This window comes from Quercus robur, chromosome 5 (genome assembly GCF_932294415.1).
Source record: "Quercus robur chromosome 5, dhQueRobu3.1, whole genome shotgun sequence".
NCBI lineage: Eukaryota > Viridiplantae > Streptophyta > Magnoliopsida > Fagales > Fagaceae > Quercus > Quercus robur.
In genome coordinates, this window is record NC_065538.1 from 66692422 (window position 1) to 66711343 (window position 18922).

At 36.6% G+C, this 18922-nt stretch overlaps 3 protein-coding genes across 3 annotated transcripts; all 3 read right to left on the minus strand.

Moving 5' to 3' along the window:
* Positions 1-1020: 1020 nt before the first annotated feature.
* Positions 1021-2864, minus strand: LOC126728579 (uncharacterized). The gene is made up of 3 exons (XM_050434378.1): positions 2520-2864; positions 1711-2196; positions 1021-1590 (listed from the first exon to the last, which is right to left on the minus strand). Exons 1-3 carry the CDS (start codon positions 2862-2864, stop codon positions 1021-1023), a joined length of 1401 nt encoding a protein of 466 aa, XP_050290335.1.
* Positions 2865-4674: 1810 nt separating this feature from the next.
* Positions 4675-6495, minus strand: LOC126726750 (berberine bridge enzyme-like 21). Its single transcript, XM_050432103.1, has one exon. The coding sequence runs from the start codon at positions 6344-6346 to the stop codon at positions 4754-4756; it is 1593 nt and encodes a 530-aa protein (XP_050288060.1). The 5' UTR covers positions 6347-6495; the 3' UTR covers positions 4675-4753.
* A 7333-nt stretch (positions 6496-13828) lies between these two features.
* Positions 13829-15799, minus strand: LOC126726752 (berberine bridge enzyme-like 21). The gene has a single exon (XM_050432106.1). It carries the CDS (start codon positions 15670-15672, stop codon positions 14086-14088), a length of 1587 nt encoding a protein of 528 aa, XP_050288063.1. The 5' UTR covers positions 15673-15799; the 3' UTR covers positions 13829-14085.
* Positions 15800-18922: the final 3123 nt, after the last annotated feature.

The window sequence follows — 18922 nt, forward strand, 5'->3', positions numbered from 1 at the left end:
ATGGTCGGCGCCTATCTGCAGATCTAGAAATAAACCGATTCAAGGCTGCGATCATTCCAGTGAGTATCTGGACTTCTTTGGGATTTTGAGGAGGTTGTAGATTGTGAATTGTTTTGATCTGATTTGGATTTACCTCAATTCCCCTATGGGTTACCATATAACCCAAAAATTTGCCAGACCCGACACCAAATGAGCATTTAGAGGCATTGAGACGTAGTTTGTGTTTCCTTAAGATGTCAAAAATGATTTCGAGGTCTCCCACGTGCTTAGAAACTACTTTGCTCTTCACCACCATGTTGTCTATGTAACCTTCAATACTCTTGCCCAGTTGTGGCTCAAACATTCTAGTCATCATCCTTTGGTAGGTAGACCCCGCATTCTTAAAACCAAAAGGTATCACTTTATAGTGGTAATTTCCAATGGGAGTCACGAATGCTGTTTTTTCTTGATCGTCTAGGGCTAGTGGTATTTGATGGTAGCCTTTGAAGGCATCTAAAAAGGTCATTCGAGGATGGCCTGCAGTTGCATCCACTAACTGGTTTATTCGAGGCATGGGGAACGAGTCTATCAGACACGCATTGTTTAAGTCTGTGAAGTCCACACAAACTCGCCACTTCCCACTCTTCTTTTTTACAACCACAGTGTTAGCCAACCACTCAGGGTAGAACACCTCCTTGATAGCCCCTGCTTGTTTGAGCTTTCTCACCTCATCTTTGACAGCGTTAGCGTGCTCTTTGGATGGGCGTTGGTGAGGTTGTTTTTTGGGAGTGGCTAATGGATTTATATTTAAGTGGTGGCAAATGAAGTTCGGATCAATTCCTGGGGCATCATAGGCGTCCCATGCGAATACGTCGGTGTTTTCTCTGAGGAACCCTATCAATCCCTTATTTTCCCGAGGGGGCAGTTGAGATCCCACCAGGAAGAACCTCTCCGGGTCATCGCCAATGATCACCTTTTCTAGATCCTCACATTTTGCATCTTGGCTGGTGCATAAATAGGCGACGCCGGGGTCTTTGATTGCTATGAACTTTCTTCAACGCGGGCCGAGGACTCTGCTTCGGGCTGATGTGAGATGGCAGCCACCAGGCATTCTCTCGCCATAGCCTGGCAACCTTGAATCTCCAAGACCCGACCCTCGGAAGGGAACTTCACCTTCTGATGCAAGGTGGAGGCAACGGCTCCTAGGGTATGAAGCCAAGGTCTGGCTACAATGGCAGTGTAAGGGGAGTAGGTATCCACTACAATGAAGTTAGCCTCCACTATCTCCGGGCCGATTTGCACAGGTAGTCTAATCTGGCCATTTGGCATGACTATCTTTCCATTAAAAGTCAACAAGGGGGAACCGTAGGATGTTAAGTCTTTTGGTCTCAGCTTCAGTCTCTTATAGAGATTGGGGTACATGATCTCGGCCCCATTGCCACCATCTACAATTACTCTTTTTACGTTGTAGCCCCCAATCTGAAGAGTGATTACCAACGCGTTGTCGTGAGGTTGGATGGTTCCAAATTTGTCTTCCTCGGAAAAACCCAAGATTGGATGACGATACACTTTGGGCCTTTTGGGCTCTGGGGTAAAGTCATAGGCGGGTAGCTGATCTACAGACATCACCCTAGTAGGACATGAGCCCGTCTTCCCCGGAGCGGCAAAGATTACGTTTATCGTTCCTATGGGTGGTCTCAAGAAAGTGTCTCTCTAGGGCTCCTAGCTTACCTGGCCTTGATAACCACTGGAAGGATGCAGGAGGTGCCTTAATTTCCCTTCTCGGACTAGGTGATCAAGGTGGTTCCAAAAGTTCCTGCAATCTTCTGTGTTATGTCTATGGATTTGGTGGTATTGACAATACAGACTCCTATTGCGCTTCATGGAGTCTCCAGCCATCTTGTTCAGCCACTTGAAGAATGACTCATTCTTGATTTTTTCCAAAACTTGCTGTACTGGTTCTCTGAATACAGCATTAACCATCTGTGTATTGGTCGGCTCGGATTGCCCTGTGAAATCTCTCCTTAGACGGTTATTGTTGTATCGATCCGACCTAAAATCACTCCTTCTCTGTGGGATAATCTTCTCCTTTTCTTTTCCTTGCAGCTGGTCCTCTTCCACCCTTTTGTATTTGTCAATCCAGTCCATAAGTTGACGTACACTGGTGACAGGCTTGCCAGTCAAGGATTTCCTCAGCCATGCTCGGTTGGGAGGCCACTTTTAAAAGTGCTGATGGCGACATCATCATAGTTGCCATCCATTTCATTGTACATTTCCCAATATTTGTTTGAGTATGCTTTCAGAGTTTCTCCCTCACGCATGGATAATGACAACAACGAGCTTTGAGGACGAGGAGCCCTACTGTTCGTAATGAAGTGAGAGCCGAAGGCTTGGGTGAGCTGCTTATAGGAATCTATGAAATTCGTCTTTAAGCCATTGAACCATCTCATCGCTATAGGTCCAAGGCTGGAAAGGAAGACCTTGCACATCAAGGCTTCGTTCTTGGAGTGGATGACCATTCTTTGATTAAACTAGCTCACATGCTCTACAGGGTCCGTTCGACCATTATAAACGGTGAACGTAGGCTGATAGAACCGCCGAGGTAGCCTAGCCCCTTCTATACTGCACGTGAAGGGTGACTTAGAAATCTGATCTAGAGCCTTACTCATGGCATCGTTACCCAGACCCTTACTAGATGGGTCCTTTCGCTTTCGTCTATGATGGTGCTCGTCTTTGTAAAAGAAGGTCTCGCTTGGAGGAGTTCTTGATCTCTGCCTGTAAATGCCGTCTTCTTCATCGTTAAAGGATATGTCAGAGCCGGAGGGAGATCGCCTCCGCTGTGCATAACGCAGTTTCTTTTTCAAGTCATCTATCTCCTGTTGCATGGCTTAGTTGTTGTTTTGTCTTTGGGACACGCGACTGCCCATTTGGGAGTGGCTTTGGCTCGTCTGGGTGGTATGCACACTCCCTTCTCGATTCCTTTCATTGTCCCGATTTTGCTCAGGGTCAGGAAGTTTGTACTCTGTCGTTGGGACCCTATGGGTTTTGTCTGTTGGGGATCTGTTTGCCGTGGGTTTTCTTGGTGTGGACCTGATCCTACCATGTTCAACCGTTGCACTTACTAACACACAAGTTCTCCCCAGAGACGGCGCCAATTGTAGGGACCGAGTTCGAGTACTATTCCTAAGGAATAAGTGAATTTAAGCCCAACAAACCCAATACAATAAATTTATAGAGAGTGGAGAGAGGAATTGGGCTTTAATGAATGCAACAACTATTAGGAATGATTTGAAGAATGAACAAGTAAAACAGATGTGGACTTGAGCGAACAATTTAGTCCTTAGCACTGGTCTGAGGAGCTTTTACTTATATATTTCTTTTGTGACAGTGGTAAGGGTTACAAAGTTGGCTCAGATCGCTACAGTATATCTTTTGGTTCTATTTTTCGATCCTTTTCCTCAGAGCTTCTTCTTCTTTATATACTGCTTTCCCTCTTCATCTTCACCCTACACGTGCAGGTCGGATCTGATGTTGTTGGCCCTTTCACATCAATCTCCTCCCAAAGCTCTTAGGTGGTAGCTATGAGTCTGAAAAACCATTGCTCAGGTATCATTTCCACATTAATGCGGACAGAGTGTTAGTTGTGGAGCATTTAAGGTGGAGGCAGCAGCTTTTCCTGGAATTGCTCTAGCGTCATGCTATAGTGTGCTTACTTTCTGTACCTATCTTTTCCTTGGGATGCTTTGGGAGATTGTCTTTGTTGGTAAATCAATTTTATTCTACCTCGGCCTTCGCTAGCCGAGGACAGCGTTGTCCTTGGCATGGTTTTTTGGGTCGAAATGATTTATCACTGTCTTCCTCATATATGATTTTGGGCTTCAGCCTGGGCCTCAGGCCTAGTACGAAAGGTGGACGTATGTCACTAGGCCTTATGTCCCCACACATATTATGGCTCAAGTCCTAATACTTGATATTTTTTATTTTTTTGTTCTATAATTCCATAGTTGAGGGAGGGTAAGTGAGAGAGAGATTTGAATTTTATATATTTTTGTTTGAAATACTCGAGGGTGCCAAGCAATTAATACAAGTCTCTTAGCCATATTTTTTTATAATTAGGAACAAAAATCAGATCAAAGAAAGATAATAAATATTTTATCGATAATAAAAAAAAAAAATTAATGGTTACTTTTAAATGGCACGTCGAAATATACCGTTACCAAAATATTTTATCCAATTGGCAAACCAAAACAATCATTGGAACGGAATAGACAATATTGGGTTCATCACAAAATTGCTATTGATTTATTTGATAAATAAAATAGTTCAAATGGAGAAGAGTGGATTTGATTTTTAGATGTCTTTGTTGGAAATACCAAAAAATGCTAATTGAGCTGCATGGTTTTGGTTATTGCTATTAATTATCATATTATGGCTCAAGTCCTATTATTTGATATTTTTTATTTTTTTGTTCTATAATATTCCATAGTTGAGGGAGGGTAAGTGAGAGAGAGATTTGAATTTTAGATATTTCTGTTGGAAATACTCGAGGGTGCCAAGCAATTAATACAAGTGTCTTAGCCACATTTTTTGATAATTAGGAACAAAAATCAGATCAAAGAATGGTAATAAAGATTAACGCAAAGGCAGTTAAAAGAAAAGATTAATGCAAAGAGGCTAAACAAAAAGGAATATCAATAAATGAGAAACTCTTATTCAACTGTGGGATTTAAAATTTAAAATAATCACGCCTGACAGTCCAACTACGTGTTTGTTTTTAAGCCTTTGAATGAGTTGGAATGCTCTGTTGATTCCTGAAGAAATTCTCAGGATCAACTTGAGTCTTTACCTGAACCAACCTATCAAAATTTTGGTTGAAGTACTTTTCCCCATAAACCTTTCCTTCTTCATAGGTGCCCTTTTGATTGATACCAATATCAAAGTCCCTATAGTTCAAATAAGCACTTCTAGGATTCTGTGTCACATATGGTGTAAGTGCATCGTGAAGCTTCCTTATCTCACCCGTGTGCAATTGTTCTGCCTCAGGTCCCGGTTCTGACCATGTTATTGAGTGCTGGATTTTAAACAAAAACCCAGCTCGATGTGCAAAAGGCGTTGCTGTTGGAGGGATTTGGTTCATTTTCCCACCATATGGATTGAAAACCAGTCCGGGTTTGCCAATGGCAACAATCTTGGTCCATAGCGATTCCAAGCTAGCTTTGGGAATTGGGGTCTTTATGTAATCTGATTTCCTCCTCACAAAGTCTGCGTCATTTACATTTCGGTCGAGCAAGACTGAAGGTGCGGTGCCATTGGGTATCTGATTCCACCATAGAACAGATTGAATCCAACTCATTTCTGCAATATCTCCTTTCTTCAGGCCTAACTCAGGGAACTCCTTGCCTAACAATGCGACGAGAGTATTTGCATCTCCTTGATACTCAGCTATAATTGTGATTCTAATAGTCTTCTCTCCCTTCTTCACTTTGGAATCCACAGGCTGGACAAGCATTCTCATGAAAAGGTTTTCATCAGTGGTTGGTGCAACTTGCTGATACTTAACAACAATATCAGTTGCATTCTCTTCCAAGTACCTCTCGAGCCGGAAAACTGAAATAGTTGGTGGAAGCGTGACCAATCTTATGTTGTATGACAGTATTACTCCAAAACTAGCTCCTCCTCCTCCTCTAATAGCCCAAAAAAGATCTTCTCCCATTGCTTTCCTATCAAGAATTCTGCCCTGTACATCCACTATTTTAGCATCAACAACATTATCTGTTGTGAGTCCAAATTTCCTTATCAAGAAACCATATCCTCCACCACTAAAGTGCCCACCAACACCAACAGTAGGACAAACCCCAGCTGGGAATCCGAGTGTTTTGCTTTTCTGAGATATACTATAATAAAGTTCTCCTAGTGTAGCACCAGTTTGAACCCAAGCAGTTTGTGTTTTCAAGTCAATGTCAATGGACCGAAGATTGAACATATCAATGATGATAAATGCGACATCTGAGACGTATGATACACCCTCATAGTCGTGGCCTCCGCTGCGGATTCTAATCTGAATTCCGCTTTTCTTTGCGCAAACAACAGCAGCCGAGACATGGGATTCGGCCGTTGGGGTCACGATGATGACTGGTTTCGGTGTGGCTGTGGTATTGAACCTTGCATTTCGAATGTAGTTTTGTAGCACGGATGTGTATGAAGGGCTATCTTTGGCAACGAGAATTTTGGACACTTCGCTTGATTGTAGCTTTGCTTGGGCTGATACGCATTGAGAAATGGTGTTAAATAGAGGATCAGAGGCTGCCCATGAGGCTGAAACATGAAGAAGAAAAACAAAAAGGAGAGGAAGCATTGATTTTCTCATTTCTAAGTAGTTGCACCCCCCCCTTTTTGTTTTGGTTTTTGCTTTTTTTTCTTCTTTTTTTTGCTTTTTGTTTTTTGGATGAGAAGTTGTATTTTTTTTGTTTTTTTGTTTTGTGTTGTGTTTGAAAGGTTTATGCTATATATATAGGGATTAGAATTAGATCCCAAGAGACATGTAAAAGGTATGGTATGCAATCAAATGCTAAAAATAGGTGAGATTAGACAACGGATAGAGTAAAAAACGCAGTATCCCTCCATAAATAGTAGATTGAAAAATATTTGGGAAAAAAAAAAAAAGGAAATGGTAATCGGTATGGAATAGATGGGCTGTACTGTTAGGATTTCTGAGTCTTTCCTTTTAAACCTCCATGTATTTCTCATTGTGGCTAATGTATTACTAAAAACAAGAAATGAAAAATAACGCCCTTTGACTTCTATTTTATTTTTAAATGAAGGCTTTGGAAAACAATGGGAGAGTGTACGTTTGGCTTTTTGCTGAATACAGAAGAGAATATATTCTGGCATGGTAAACAGGTATAGTTGATGCTTTGACAACTATGTTTGCTTTTTAAACCATGAAAGACTAAATCAAATTATCTGGAAAAAAAAAAAAGATATACTAAATCATAAGATTAATTTATCAGAATAATCTCTTCTCTCAAAAAAAAAGAAAAAAAAGAATAATCAATTATATTCATTTGAAATTCATATTCAAATATACATGAAAAAAATTTGATAATTCAACCTATTATGAAATTTCATGTATCTCATATCAAGTAAATAAATGATACACTCTCTTCGTACTTAATTGTTAGTCCTCTATTTTATTTTGAGATGTCCCAAAATGAACTCATCTTTTACGAGTTAATAGTCCTTTTTTATTAGAGTTGAACTTAACAAGAGTAGTTGTGGAAATTTGTACATTTTTATTTAAAAGACAATGCATTAAAATATATTCATTTAAAAAGTTAAATTTTTTAAACAAGACCAACAATTTATGACAAAGGGAGTAGTTACTTGACTATTTTTGATAATTCGATGTTACAATGGGAAAGGAAAAATTTGAACCTTAGATGTTTCTATTAGAAACACAGGTGCCAACCAACTGAGCTATTTGACTATTGACAACTATTTGTTCTGATGGAAAACCTTGTGTGAATTTTTATTTTATTTTATTTTATTTTTTTCGTGTTTTATAGTATTTGGTAACATCATAAAAAATGATTCAAAGGAAAATTCTTTGGTATGACCTATTTTTTAGAGATTATTTTTCACTAAATATTTGGAAAACAATTTTATCTCATAGTATACTAAATGTAAGGACTTGGTCTGAACTTTTAGCCCAACAGATGTATGGACTTAAGCCCAAAAAGCCTAAAGTAATAAATTTGTAGAGAATGAGTTGGAAAATTGGGCTTTCGTGAATTAAGTAATTGGCCTATAGATTTAAATGACATAAAAAGAAAGATAATAGATGTTCACTAAAGAAAAAAGTCCCTGGCCAAGTCCGAGGAGACTGATTCTTAAATATTATTCTCACTTTGCCACAAGTCTGGTTCTAGATTGCTACAATGTTTCTTTCCTTTTTCTTCTCTCTTTTTTTCTTCTGCCCCCCTTAGAAAGGGGGTCTCTCCCATTATATAGCCCCTTTTGAGTTATCTTGATCCTACACTTGTTGATCATCTGAGCCCTTACTTGAGTACGTGTCCATGTCCACTTTGGCTTTCTGTGAGTTGCGGTTGCCAAGGCAGTATTGTTCAAGGGTCTTCTCCATATAAATGCCGTCAGAAAAGTAGCTGTAGTGCATTCAATGCAGTGATAGTAGCTTTCCTTTAGATATTTTTTGGGGTTTCCTTCTCTCTTACACGTTTCTGGGGTACGTCCTTGCCATTGATGCATCCTGGGAGATCGCCTTGATCATTAGGTCCTGTGTTTGACCTAATCTTAGCCGGTCCGAGGAGACACTCCTCCTCAGACAACCTTCCCGTCCGTGTTCTGTTCGTAAAGTTTGACTCAAACCAATTTGTACTGCTTGCTTGTCTTTGGATTACTTACCTCCTCGGACAGGACCTAAGGCCCAATATGTGATTTGGGCTCTTAACCCCACACTAAATAAGGAAAATTAAAAGATCATTTTCCAACTCATTTAAAATTGTTATCAAACATAGGAAACTGAGATAGTTTTATAGAAAATATTTTTTTTTATTTAAAAAATGACTAATATTCTAGAAAACATAAATCTGAACAAATAAAGCGATAGTAGTCAAAGTTAGATCACATTAACCTCTTTCTTTAATTTTCATAATATTTACACAATGTTTTGGCTAGATAACTATTAGGGTCATTTTTTCTTCGATTGTTAAATTTAAAAAGGTCACTTGATTTATAAACCAACTTATTTATAACTTCTTTTTTTTTTTCTTTTTTTTTTTTTAATAACAAACGAGGGTATTCAAACCTTTTGAAATATTTGACTATTCACTAGCTAGTCTCACTTCTATTATGTGTATAATTGAGCGAATAAAGTTAAATTACAAGACTTTTGGCAAAATTAACTTACTTTTTTCTAGGTAGAGCTCGTTAAATTTAAGCTATACCAAATAGACACTTAGACATCCTTCAATTTTTGTTGTTGGTGACAATTGACAACAAAGGAGGTAATGGAAAGTAAATATCTCTCTTTATTTATTTATTTTTCTTGAATACTAAAAATTACTTTATCTATTTTAACAACTCATTTTACAATACATCCAATATCAAGGGTTCTATTTTTCACATTACAGCTAAAAACTATTCATCTCTCTCTCTCTCTCTCTCTTCATCTGATGCAACTAGTGGCAACAGTAGGAACTATTTTTAGAGTGGTCACTAAGAAAATTAAATTCTACAAAATCTAAAAGACAAATAACTTGAACATATCAAAGTCACAAAAAAAAAAAAAAAAAAACCATGCAAATACATGAAATATAAAAATTTCTTTTTACTAACAAAGAAAAAAAAACTGATATGAAATAAAGTGGGAACTAGGAATGCTAATATGAGAGTAATAAAGTGAGAGAGAGAGAGAGAGAGTCTAAAATGATAATAAAGAATAGAAAAATAGCTAAATTGTGAGCTAAGTTGCTAAGGAGAGCAAAATTGTTGCGACTGCGAAACCAAAGAAAGAATAACTATCAGCACCGCTAAGGATTGAACTCACAACCACAGTATTTCTCTTGGTACCCTTTTTTAAGGAAAAATGAAATTAGATATTATTTTAAGTAATGGGTTGAACAAATTACAAATTTAAATGATTAAGGATTTTTATTTTTTTTTGTTTTTGAATAGGCTTTTTGTTAAATAATTTGTTTACTTGTTATTTACTTATTTACTTTTTTGTCGTTATTTAATTTTTTTTTTTTTTTTTTTTTTTAGGGGTCAAGAACTATGTTTGGGAGGTTAGAATTATTTTTGAAGAAAAGCTATTCACAACATTTTTATAACAAATCTTATACATAAGCTATTATTGGTGAGTACAAAAATTATGTTACTATTAGACCCAAATTAGAAATAGTCACAACTTATCACATAGGATTTGTTGTAAAATTATTGTAAAGGTAACATTACTATTATTTTTGTTGAATCAAAATTATTGTTATTCTCAATGTTTAACATTTTTTTTAGGGTAGTCACAGCAGGCTAGTTTAATATATAATATTTTCTTCAAGTATATACATTCTTTTTTTTTTTTTTTTTGGCAAGACCACCCAGACATCAATGTGGAGTCGCCACTAGATTCAGCTACCCTCACAACCCACCATTCACCATTTTCACAAACCCACAACCAACCACCACTCAATCACCACCACCACTACAAGCCTTCATAAAACCCAAAAGGCCACTACAAACAACCACAACCGACCATCCCAACTGCCACAACCAAAACCCAGCAACCCACAACCCACCATCCCAGCCACCACAAGCCACCATCACAGCTGCCACAACCAAAACCCAACAACCTACAACCCACCATCCCAGCTGTCACAACTAAAACCCAACAACCCATAACACACCATCCCAATCGCCACAACCAAAAACCCAGCCACCTTCCTCTTCCACCACCGATCCAACCCACAACCCCCACAAATCACAAACCCACACACGCATCACCTATTAAACCTAACCACAACTCTACCGAAATCCAGCCAAAGCTTGAAACCTAGCCACACCCGCTGGAACCCACTCATAAACCCATACTAGTGGCCCAGCCACTAATGAAGGATGACCACCAACAAATGGGGACCACAACAATGACGAGAATAGAGAGACTGAGACAAGCACAACCTAGAACCATTGTGTGAGAGGAGAAGTGAGACAGGAGAGAATGGGAGGGGCTGTGCTTGTGGGCGAGAGGGGAATGAAAAAATAAAACCTAATAAAAAATTTATAACAATTAGAGCATCTCCAGCGGATTAGGCAAATTTTTGTACTGTTAGGAGAATGAACAGTGACTTTTACTTTTTAGTTATTCACTTTTTCAAATATACTTTCCAACAGATTCTCCATCTCATTCTCTATCTCATTTAAATATTATTTCTTCATTCATTATTTATTCTTTTTTTAATAACTACACATCTTCCAACATTTTTTTATTCAATATCTGATTATTATAATAGGAAAAAAAACATTTGAAGAATGAACAGTAGCCTATTAGACTTGATGAGCTACTGTTCATGAGCCAAAAAAAATTCTGGGTATAAAGAGTCCATTGGAGACCTATTTTGTGGGTTTACTCTCTATAGTAGAGAGGATTTTATGTTTAGCTCTTCTGTTGGAGATGCTCTTAGTAGTAGACCACCATAGCATTTAAGTTATTTTACATGCTTTGTTGTGAGGACAAAGTTTAGGTATAAAACTGGTTGTAGTCTTAAATTACAGTTTTACTTAATATCTTTTTATTGAAGATAAATTTTGACAAATCCACTATTGGATTACATCTTCTTCTTATATCCTCCATACTTGCAAAATTTCTAAAAAATTAAAAATCAATAGCTATGCTATTAATAAACTGTTTGGATTGCAAATTTTTGTAGTTTAAAATTATGCATAAAATATAAGTTTATAGATTATATAGTAAATAATATTTGATTGACACAAAATTTGACATTTGTATTGAGAGCGTAAAGAACATGCAATTTAATGGTTGGATTTTTAAAATATGTAGTAATGTTTATTTTATTAAGTAAGGTTGTAGATTTAGACTACAACCAATTTTGTAACTAAACTTTGTCATTGTTGTGAATGTGAATGCTCTTGTCACACAATGTTCACTATGAGATATAACATTTAAAATCTTAAAAATGAAATGGATTCTATCTAGTTTGCTTGAAATGAAGAGATAATTAATCATTCCTTCTTTTACACTTCAATTGGTGTTTATGGATGGAAATCAATACAAAAACTTTTGATGGCATTCAACAGCCTCATGGCCCTCATCACATTTATGAATGCTTCTTTTTTTCTTTTTCTTTTTTTGAGAAATAATTACAACATACTGCTAATCTTACAACTCGAACCCTTTTCCCCCTAGACCCCCCAGCACTTTGTACATGGGAAGGTGCCAATTCAGCTACAAGGCCTTTGTCAACTTCTCTTTTTCTTCTTTACTTGATCTTTGGGATTTTTGTAATTTTCAAATAAAGATTTTAGGTGTCACTTGCGTGTGTACTCCCTCAATTCCCATTCCTTACCTATATAAAGAAACTTATATAAATTTATTTTTCGCTTTAAAAAAATAACAAACAATTTTTTTTTTTTTGGCTTTAAAAATAAAAACAAACAAATAAACAAATAAAAGAACAGCTTGTTATACGAAGTAAACATTACATATAATTCAGTACATCTAACTATCTAAGGAGGGCTTGTAGTATTTACGACCAAAAGTTCATCCTCCGAAGTAGAAGATCCCACACAAGGAGCAGGTACATCAGGCCTCCCATTAGTTTCTCCAGTGACAGGAATATAGGATAGATGTCAACAACAACAATCTGGTCACGCCTGAGTGGACTCCAGCAGTCGGCAAGAGAACTGAAAGATTAACCACGACAAAAAAAATACATGAAACAATATTAAAGAAAGTATAGCTTATATAGGATTCCAAGCATGAGTTGACTTGTCTATGGCATCTATTTCTAGGAAAATGAGAGTCCTTCTCTAACAGACTAATGAGAGATCACAACCCCAATAACTTTTAACACTTTTCCTTTAAGCATGTGCACTACCCATTTACCCAAAAAGGAGAGGTAAACAAGCTAAGAAAGTCAAATAAAGAAGCTCTGGCTAGAGTGTGGAAAGGAGAAGTTAGTGATAATGGGAGACAACTGGGCACTATTACTACATGGTGTGGATTTCTGCTCAGACCCCACATGACTTTGGATGGGTTAAATGTGCCCAATTGGAAATAAAAACGACAAAATGAACACCTTTCTCTTAGTTGAAGATATCATTACTAACAAATGGAGGAGAGATCAAGTGCAGGATGTATGGATGATAATCACTAGATAGCAGAGTCATGGCACTATATCTCTTATTGTTAAGAAAGTCCACGCTTGCACCTCCACTTGTATTTTTCAATGGATTTAAATTTTTTTTTTTTTTTGGAAGGCTCTATAGCATGGAAATCCAATTCAGTGAAGCTCTTGTGTATCTTAAGGAAGGCATATGCTTCTAAAACTTTGATATAGAATACCAAGTAGGAAGATCAACAGCAGTAAGCTATGTTAGCACTTGGCCTATGACCTATGAGTTAAATATTATTTCTTGGTGTTTCTAAAGGAAATGTCCAATGTTCAAAACTCCTCTCGTATTCTTAAAATGTATATATAAACTATGTTAGCACTCCCCACCCCATAAAAAAAAAAAAAAAAAAAAAAAAAAAAAAAAACATGTTGGAGCATAAACCGGAATATTGCTGGTTGGAGTTTATTAGATGCAGTTGCTGTATGGAAATAATTGCTCACAAAATTGAAGACAGACATTTGTTCCCTGCTTTATGGTATTGTATGAATGTATAAAAAGGATATTGAGCTAGATGAGCATACTGAGACAAAATAGTCGAAAAGATTAGTAACATTGGCTATGTAAATTCTTAATTCCAGTTTCGGCCATGTAAGTCTCTAGAGGTAGGGAGAGAGCCAGAATTGAAGGACTCATGATATTACTTCAACTGAAAAATTAAACAGAAAGCATGGACTTTTTAGATGAGAGAGAAAATAAGTGGGTCCTCACCAGTTTCCATTCAATTTGTAACAATATTAAGCAAAATTCAGAAAGAATCTTTAGTTCTTTTGTGTTGTAAAAAGAACTATTTCATCCAAATCAACCATGATATTGATAGTGACAAGAAACCTACCTACTGACTAAGAGATAGTCAGCAACTTGATTTGAATGCTTATAAAAGTCAGCCTTAAAGACAGACAGACGATCGTCTATTATCACGCAAGTGTTGTATGGTTTCCAAATGACCACGTTCAAGTAAAAGGGATTGATACAAATCATGCCTCATAATAAGGAGGGTAAAAACCACAAAGAAAAAACAAAGAAAACAGCAAATTTCAGATTGACAATTTATTACAAATACACATTTCAGATTTTCACTAAACTATCGTAACGCATAGAGGGAACAACGTAATACAAATCATCTGAATTATGCTGAAAAGTACAATAATACAGCAATCGGTGTGACAATAAAGTCTCCCAACCCTATGCCTTACTTGGATTAGTAGGAATGCTCTGTTCATTCCTGAAGAAATTATGTGGATCAACTGCAGTCTTCACCTTCACCAACCTATGGAAGTTGTCGTTGAAGTACTTGACCCCATAAACTTCTCCTTCTTCATAGCTGTTCTTGTCATTGTTGTTGATACCAATGTCAAGGTCCCTATAGTTGAAAAATGCACTTCTTGGGTTCTTGGACACAAATGGAGTCATGTAACTATAAAGCCTCCTTATCTGAGCTGTGTAATTCTTTTCTAACTCAATTCCCTCTTCATCCCAATTCACAAAGTACTGGATTTTAAACAAATTTCCAGCACGGTGTGGAAAAGCAGTAGCAGAAGCAGGGATCTCATTCATTTTTCCGCCATACGGATTGAAAACCAACCCGGTTTTCCCAAGCTCAATCATCCTCTTCCATAACCATTCCAACCCATCTTTCGAAATTGGGGTCTGCACATAATCCGATTTCCTCTTCAAGAAATTCGCCGTGTCAGGATTTCTATCAAGCAACACAGATGGGGATGTCCCATTGTCGTAATTAGCCCACCAAACAACTGATTCAATCCAACTCATTTCCATCACACCTTCCTTCTTCAAACCCAATTCAGGAAAATCCTTATCCAACAATGCCACAAGTTCCTGAGCATTTCCAAGAAACATTGTCAAAATTGAGACTATAATAGTCTTCTCCCCCTTGTTCACTTTAGAACTCACAGGCTGTATCAACATCCTCATCCAAAGGTTGTCATCTGTCGTAGGAGCAACCTGTTGCCACTTATAGACAATGTCAGTAACATTCTCCTCTTCATCTAAAGTCCTCTCAATACGAAAAACCGAAACAGTTTCCGGTACCGGAATCAACTTAATTTTGTAAGAAAGTATGACTCCAAAACTTGCTCCTCCTCCTCCTCTAATAGCCCAAAACAAATCTTCCCCCATTGACTCCTTATCAAGAATCTTTCCATTCACATCAACTAGCTTTGCATCAAGAACATGATCCACCGACAACCCATGTTTACGCAACATATTGCCGTACCCTCCACCACTTATGTGGCCACCGATACCAACAGTGGGACAAACACTAGCAGGGAAGCCGAGAACTTTGCTCTTCTCCCAAATTCTGTAGTAAAATTCTCCAAGTGTGGCACCAGATTCAATCCAAGCGGTTTGTTCCTGAAGATTGATAGTGATGGATCGAAGATTGAACACGTCTAGGATTATAAAGGGGACATCTGAGATGTAAGAGATACCCTCATAGTCATGGCCACCACTTCGGATTTTGAGTTGAATCCCAATGTTTTTGGTACAAATCACTGTGGCTTGAACATGGGATTCTTGTGTTGGGGTCACAATGATTGTGGGTTTTGGAGTGGTTGAAGTGTTGAACCGGGAGTTTCTAATGTAGGCTCGAAGTACGGTTGTGTAGGAAGGGTTGGTCTGAGAGTATACTATATTGGAAACTTGTTCTGGTAGGTTGGTTTGGTTTGATAGGCATTGGACAAATGTTTCATAGACAGAATCTGAGGCAGAGACATGAAGAGGAAGGAGGAGAGCGAGAAAGAGAGGAATCATGAGAGCCTGCGTGGAAAGATTTGCCAAAGAGTGATTTTCTCATTGGTAATAAAATGTGAAAACTGTTTTTGTGTTTTTGAGTTCTGAGAACTTTTTATATTTGCTTTCTCTGTAGGGTCATTTTTGCTTCGTTTGTTTCAAAAGGTCACTTGATTTATAAACCAACTTATTTATAACTTTTTTTTTTTTTTTTTTTTGGGTATTCAAAGCTTTTGAAATATCTGACTATTTACTAGCTAGTCTCACTTCTTTTATGTGTATAATTGAGCGAATAAAGTTAAATTACAAGACTTTTGGCAAAACTAACTTACTTTTTTCTAAGTAGAGCCTGTTAAATTTATGCTCAACCAAATAGACACTTAGACATCCTTCAATTTTTGTTGTTGGTGACAACTGACAATGAAGGAGGTAATGGAAAGTAAATATCTCTCTTTATTTATTTATTTATTTTTCTTGAACACTAAAAGTTACTTTATCTATTTTAACGACTCCTCACTTTACAATACATCCAATATCAAGGGTTATACTTTTCACATTACAGCTAAAATCTATTCATTTTTTATTCATCTCTCTCTCTCTCTCTCTCTCTCTGATGCAACTAGTGGCAATAGTAGGAACTATTTTTAGGTGGTTACTAAGAAAATTAAATTCTACAAAATCTAAAAGAGAAATAACTTGAACATATCAATGTCACAAAAAAAAAAAAACACGCAAATACATGAAATATTAAAATTTTTTTTTACTAATAAAGAAAAAGAAAACTGATATGAGATAAAGTTGGAACTAAGAATGCTAGTATAAGAGTAATAAAGTGAGAGAGAGAGTCTAAAATGATAATAAAGAAGAGAAAAACGGCTAAATTGTGAGCTAAGTTTCTAAGGTGAGCAAAATTGTTGTGACTGTAAAGCCAAAAAAAGAATAACTATTAGCACTGTTAAGGAGAACTCACAACCACAGTGTTTCTCTTGGAACTATTTTTTAAGGAAAAATGAAATTAGATATTATTTTTAGGGATAATTACAAATTATCCACCTGTGGTTTAGTCTGAATTTAACTTACCCACCCATGATTTTATTTTTGACACTTTACCCACCCGTAGTTCATTCCGTCTATGCTCCATAATCCACCTCTAATTTTTCCGTTACTCTAACACGTTTCATCAAAAAATCAAATAAGAAATCAAATCAAACACTCATTTCCCAAACACTCTCTACGCTTGCTCACCCACTTGGATTTCTTGATCAACTAAATGAGACAATTCTAACCACCTTGTAGTCAGTTAGATTTGTGATCATAACCAAATCCAAAACCTTCATATGTGTAGTCCACGTGAGATGGATAATGAAAATGACGTGTGGGAAGGACCTTGAATTCTCTGATTGCTGGATTCCATAAGGCTATGCGGTAGAGATCATCATTGGGATGTTGATTAGAAATCAAAAAGGGACGATCGTAGAGGCAAATTACCCCGTTGATGCAGGCACCCAATATGTTCAGTTCCTGCATGTCATCATTGAAAAAAAGGATTTCCAGATTGAGATCAAGACTACCATTATCATTAGAAACAGGGTGCGAAGACAAGACACTGTTTTTGTTGATACGATCTCGATGACTGACAAGAAGAGTTGGGTTTTTTTGAGAAAAATAATGGTGGTGTTTGGCAATGAAACCTGGGTTTTGGAAAAGTGTAGACCATGACTTGTTTACACACGTGAATCGCTTTAGAGATTTCACGGGAAGCCTTGACAGGATGTCCTCCACCAAGCTTTCTGGTAGATTGGCGCTCCCCATGTTGAATTATTGATGATGATGATGATGATGATTGGACGGCACAATCCAATCCAATTAGCGATTGAGCAAGTGTAGAGAGTGTTTGGGAGATGAGTGTTTGATCTGATTTCTTATTTGATTTTTTGATGAAATGTGTTAGAGTAATAGAAAAATCAGAAGTGGGTTATGGAGCATAGACAGAATGAATCATGGGTAGGTAAAGTGTCAAAAATAAAACTACGGATGGGTAAGTTAAATTCGGGCTAAATCATAGGTGGATAATCTGTAATTATCCCTTATTTTTTTTAAGTAATGGGTTGAACAAATTACAAATTTAAATGATTAAGGATTTTTATTTTTTTGTTTTTGAATAGGCTTTTTGTTAAATAATTTGTTTACATGTTATTTACTTATTTGGTCTAGTCTTTTTTTTTTTTTTTTGTTATAACTATTTTGTTGTTATTTAAGCATATATATATATATATATATATACACACACTACTATTTAAGGGGCTGTCCCTGTTTCAACCGGATTTTTTTTTTGGTTCCAAAATAATCCTACAGCCTATGTTTAAGTAGGGACAAAACTTAGTAAAAATGCTTCTTTAACTTCCACGTAAAACACTATCTACAAAATAGGACCACACTCCTACTACACTCATGTTGGTTTTCAAACTCAAATTGCTTATTCTTCAGTTCTCCAATTCTCTCATTCTACGTTAATCTTCTTTTCACCATTATCATCATCGTTAAGAAACTCCTCTCACCCACATCTATGCTTCAGATTTCACTACAAACAACAACAACAACAGCAGATAGATTTGAGGTAAGCTCTTTTTCTAATCAAATCTCAGCCCTCTCTCTCTCTCAATCTCTCTCTCACCTTTTTATTTCTACATTTCTCACTTCGATTTCTCTCTCTATTTAGTCATGTTTTGCTTATTGTTATTTCGAGACTTATTGAATATTTTCTGGTCTATTGTTTTACAGGCCTTCACAAGATGCTATTAAAAGATGTTTCATTTTTTATGACTCTTCATTGATGTGTAGGCTTTGAGGTCAGTACTATTTGGCTTCATTCTTCTCTACATTATTTTCTGCTCTATTGTTTTACATTATCTACTGACATTAACATTTTTTATGTTGGTTTTGCTAAAGAAGAATTATCATACTGACATTAACGTCATCATTGTAATGGTGATGAAAAATTTTACTTGAATCCATTTTTTATAATGGTGATAAAAAATATTAAAATACTGATGGGTATTTGTAATTTTTTATGTTGCTTTTGCTAAAGAAGAATTATCATACTGACATTAACGTGACCATTGTAATGGTGATGAAAAATATTACTTGAAATCCATTTTTTATAATGGTGATCAAAAATATTAAAATACTAATGGGTATTTGTAATTTTTTATATTGGTTTTGCTAAAGAAGAATTATCATACTGACATTAACGTGATTATTGTAATGGTGA

Bases quoted from the DNA above. Each gene is read 5' to 3' on its own strand.
- LOC126726752 (XM_050432106.1), bottom strand. From the start codon at position 15,672: ATGATTCCTCTCTTTCTCGCTCTCCTCCTTCCTCTTCATGTCTCTGCC.
- LOC126728579 (XM_050434378.1), bottom strand. From the start codon at position 2,864: ATGCAACAGGAGATAGATGACTTGAAAAAGAAACTGCGTTATGCACAG. The intron at 2,197-2,519 runs GTGAGCTAGTTT...CACTTTTAAAAG, and splicing joins GAACGGACCCTGTAGAGCAT to TGGCCTCCCAACCGAGCATG. The intron at 1,591-1,710 runs GTAAGCTAGGAG...TCTGTAGATCAG, and splicing joins CCAGTGGTTATCAAGGCCAG to CTACCCGCCTATGACTTTAC.
- LOC126726750 (XM_050432103.1), bottom strand. From the start codon at position 6,346: ATGAGAAAATCAATGCTTCCTCTCCTTTTTGTTTTTCTTCTTCATGTT.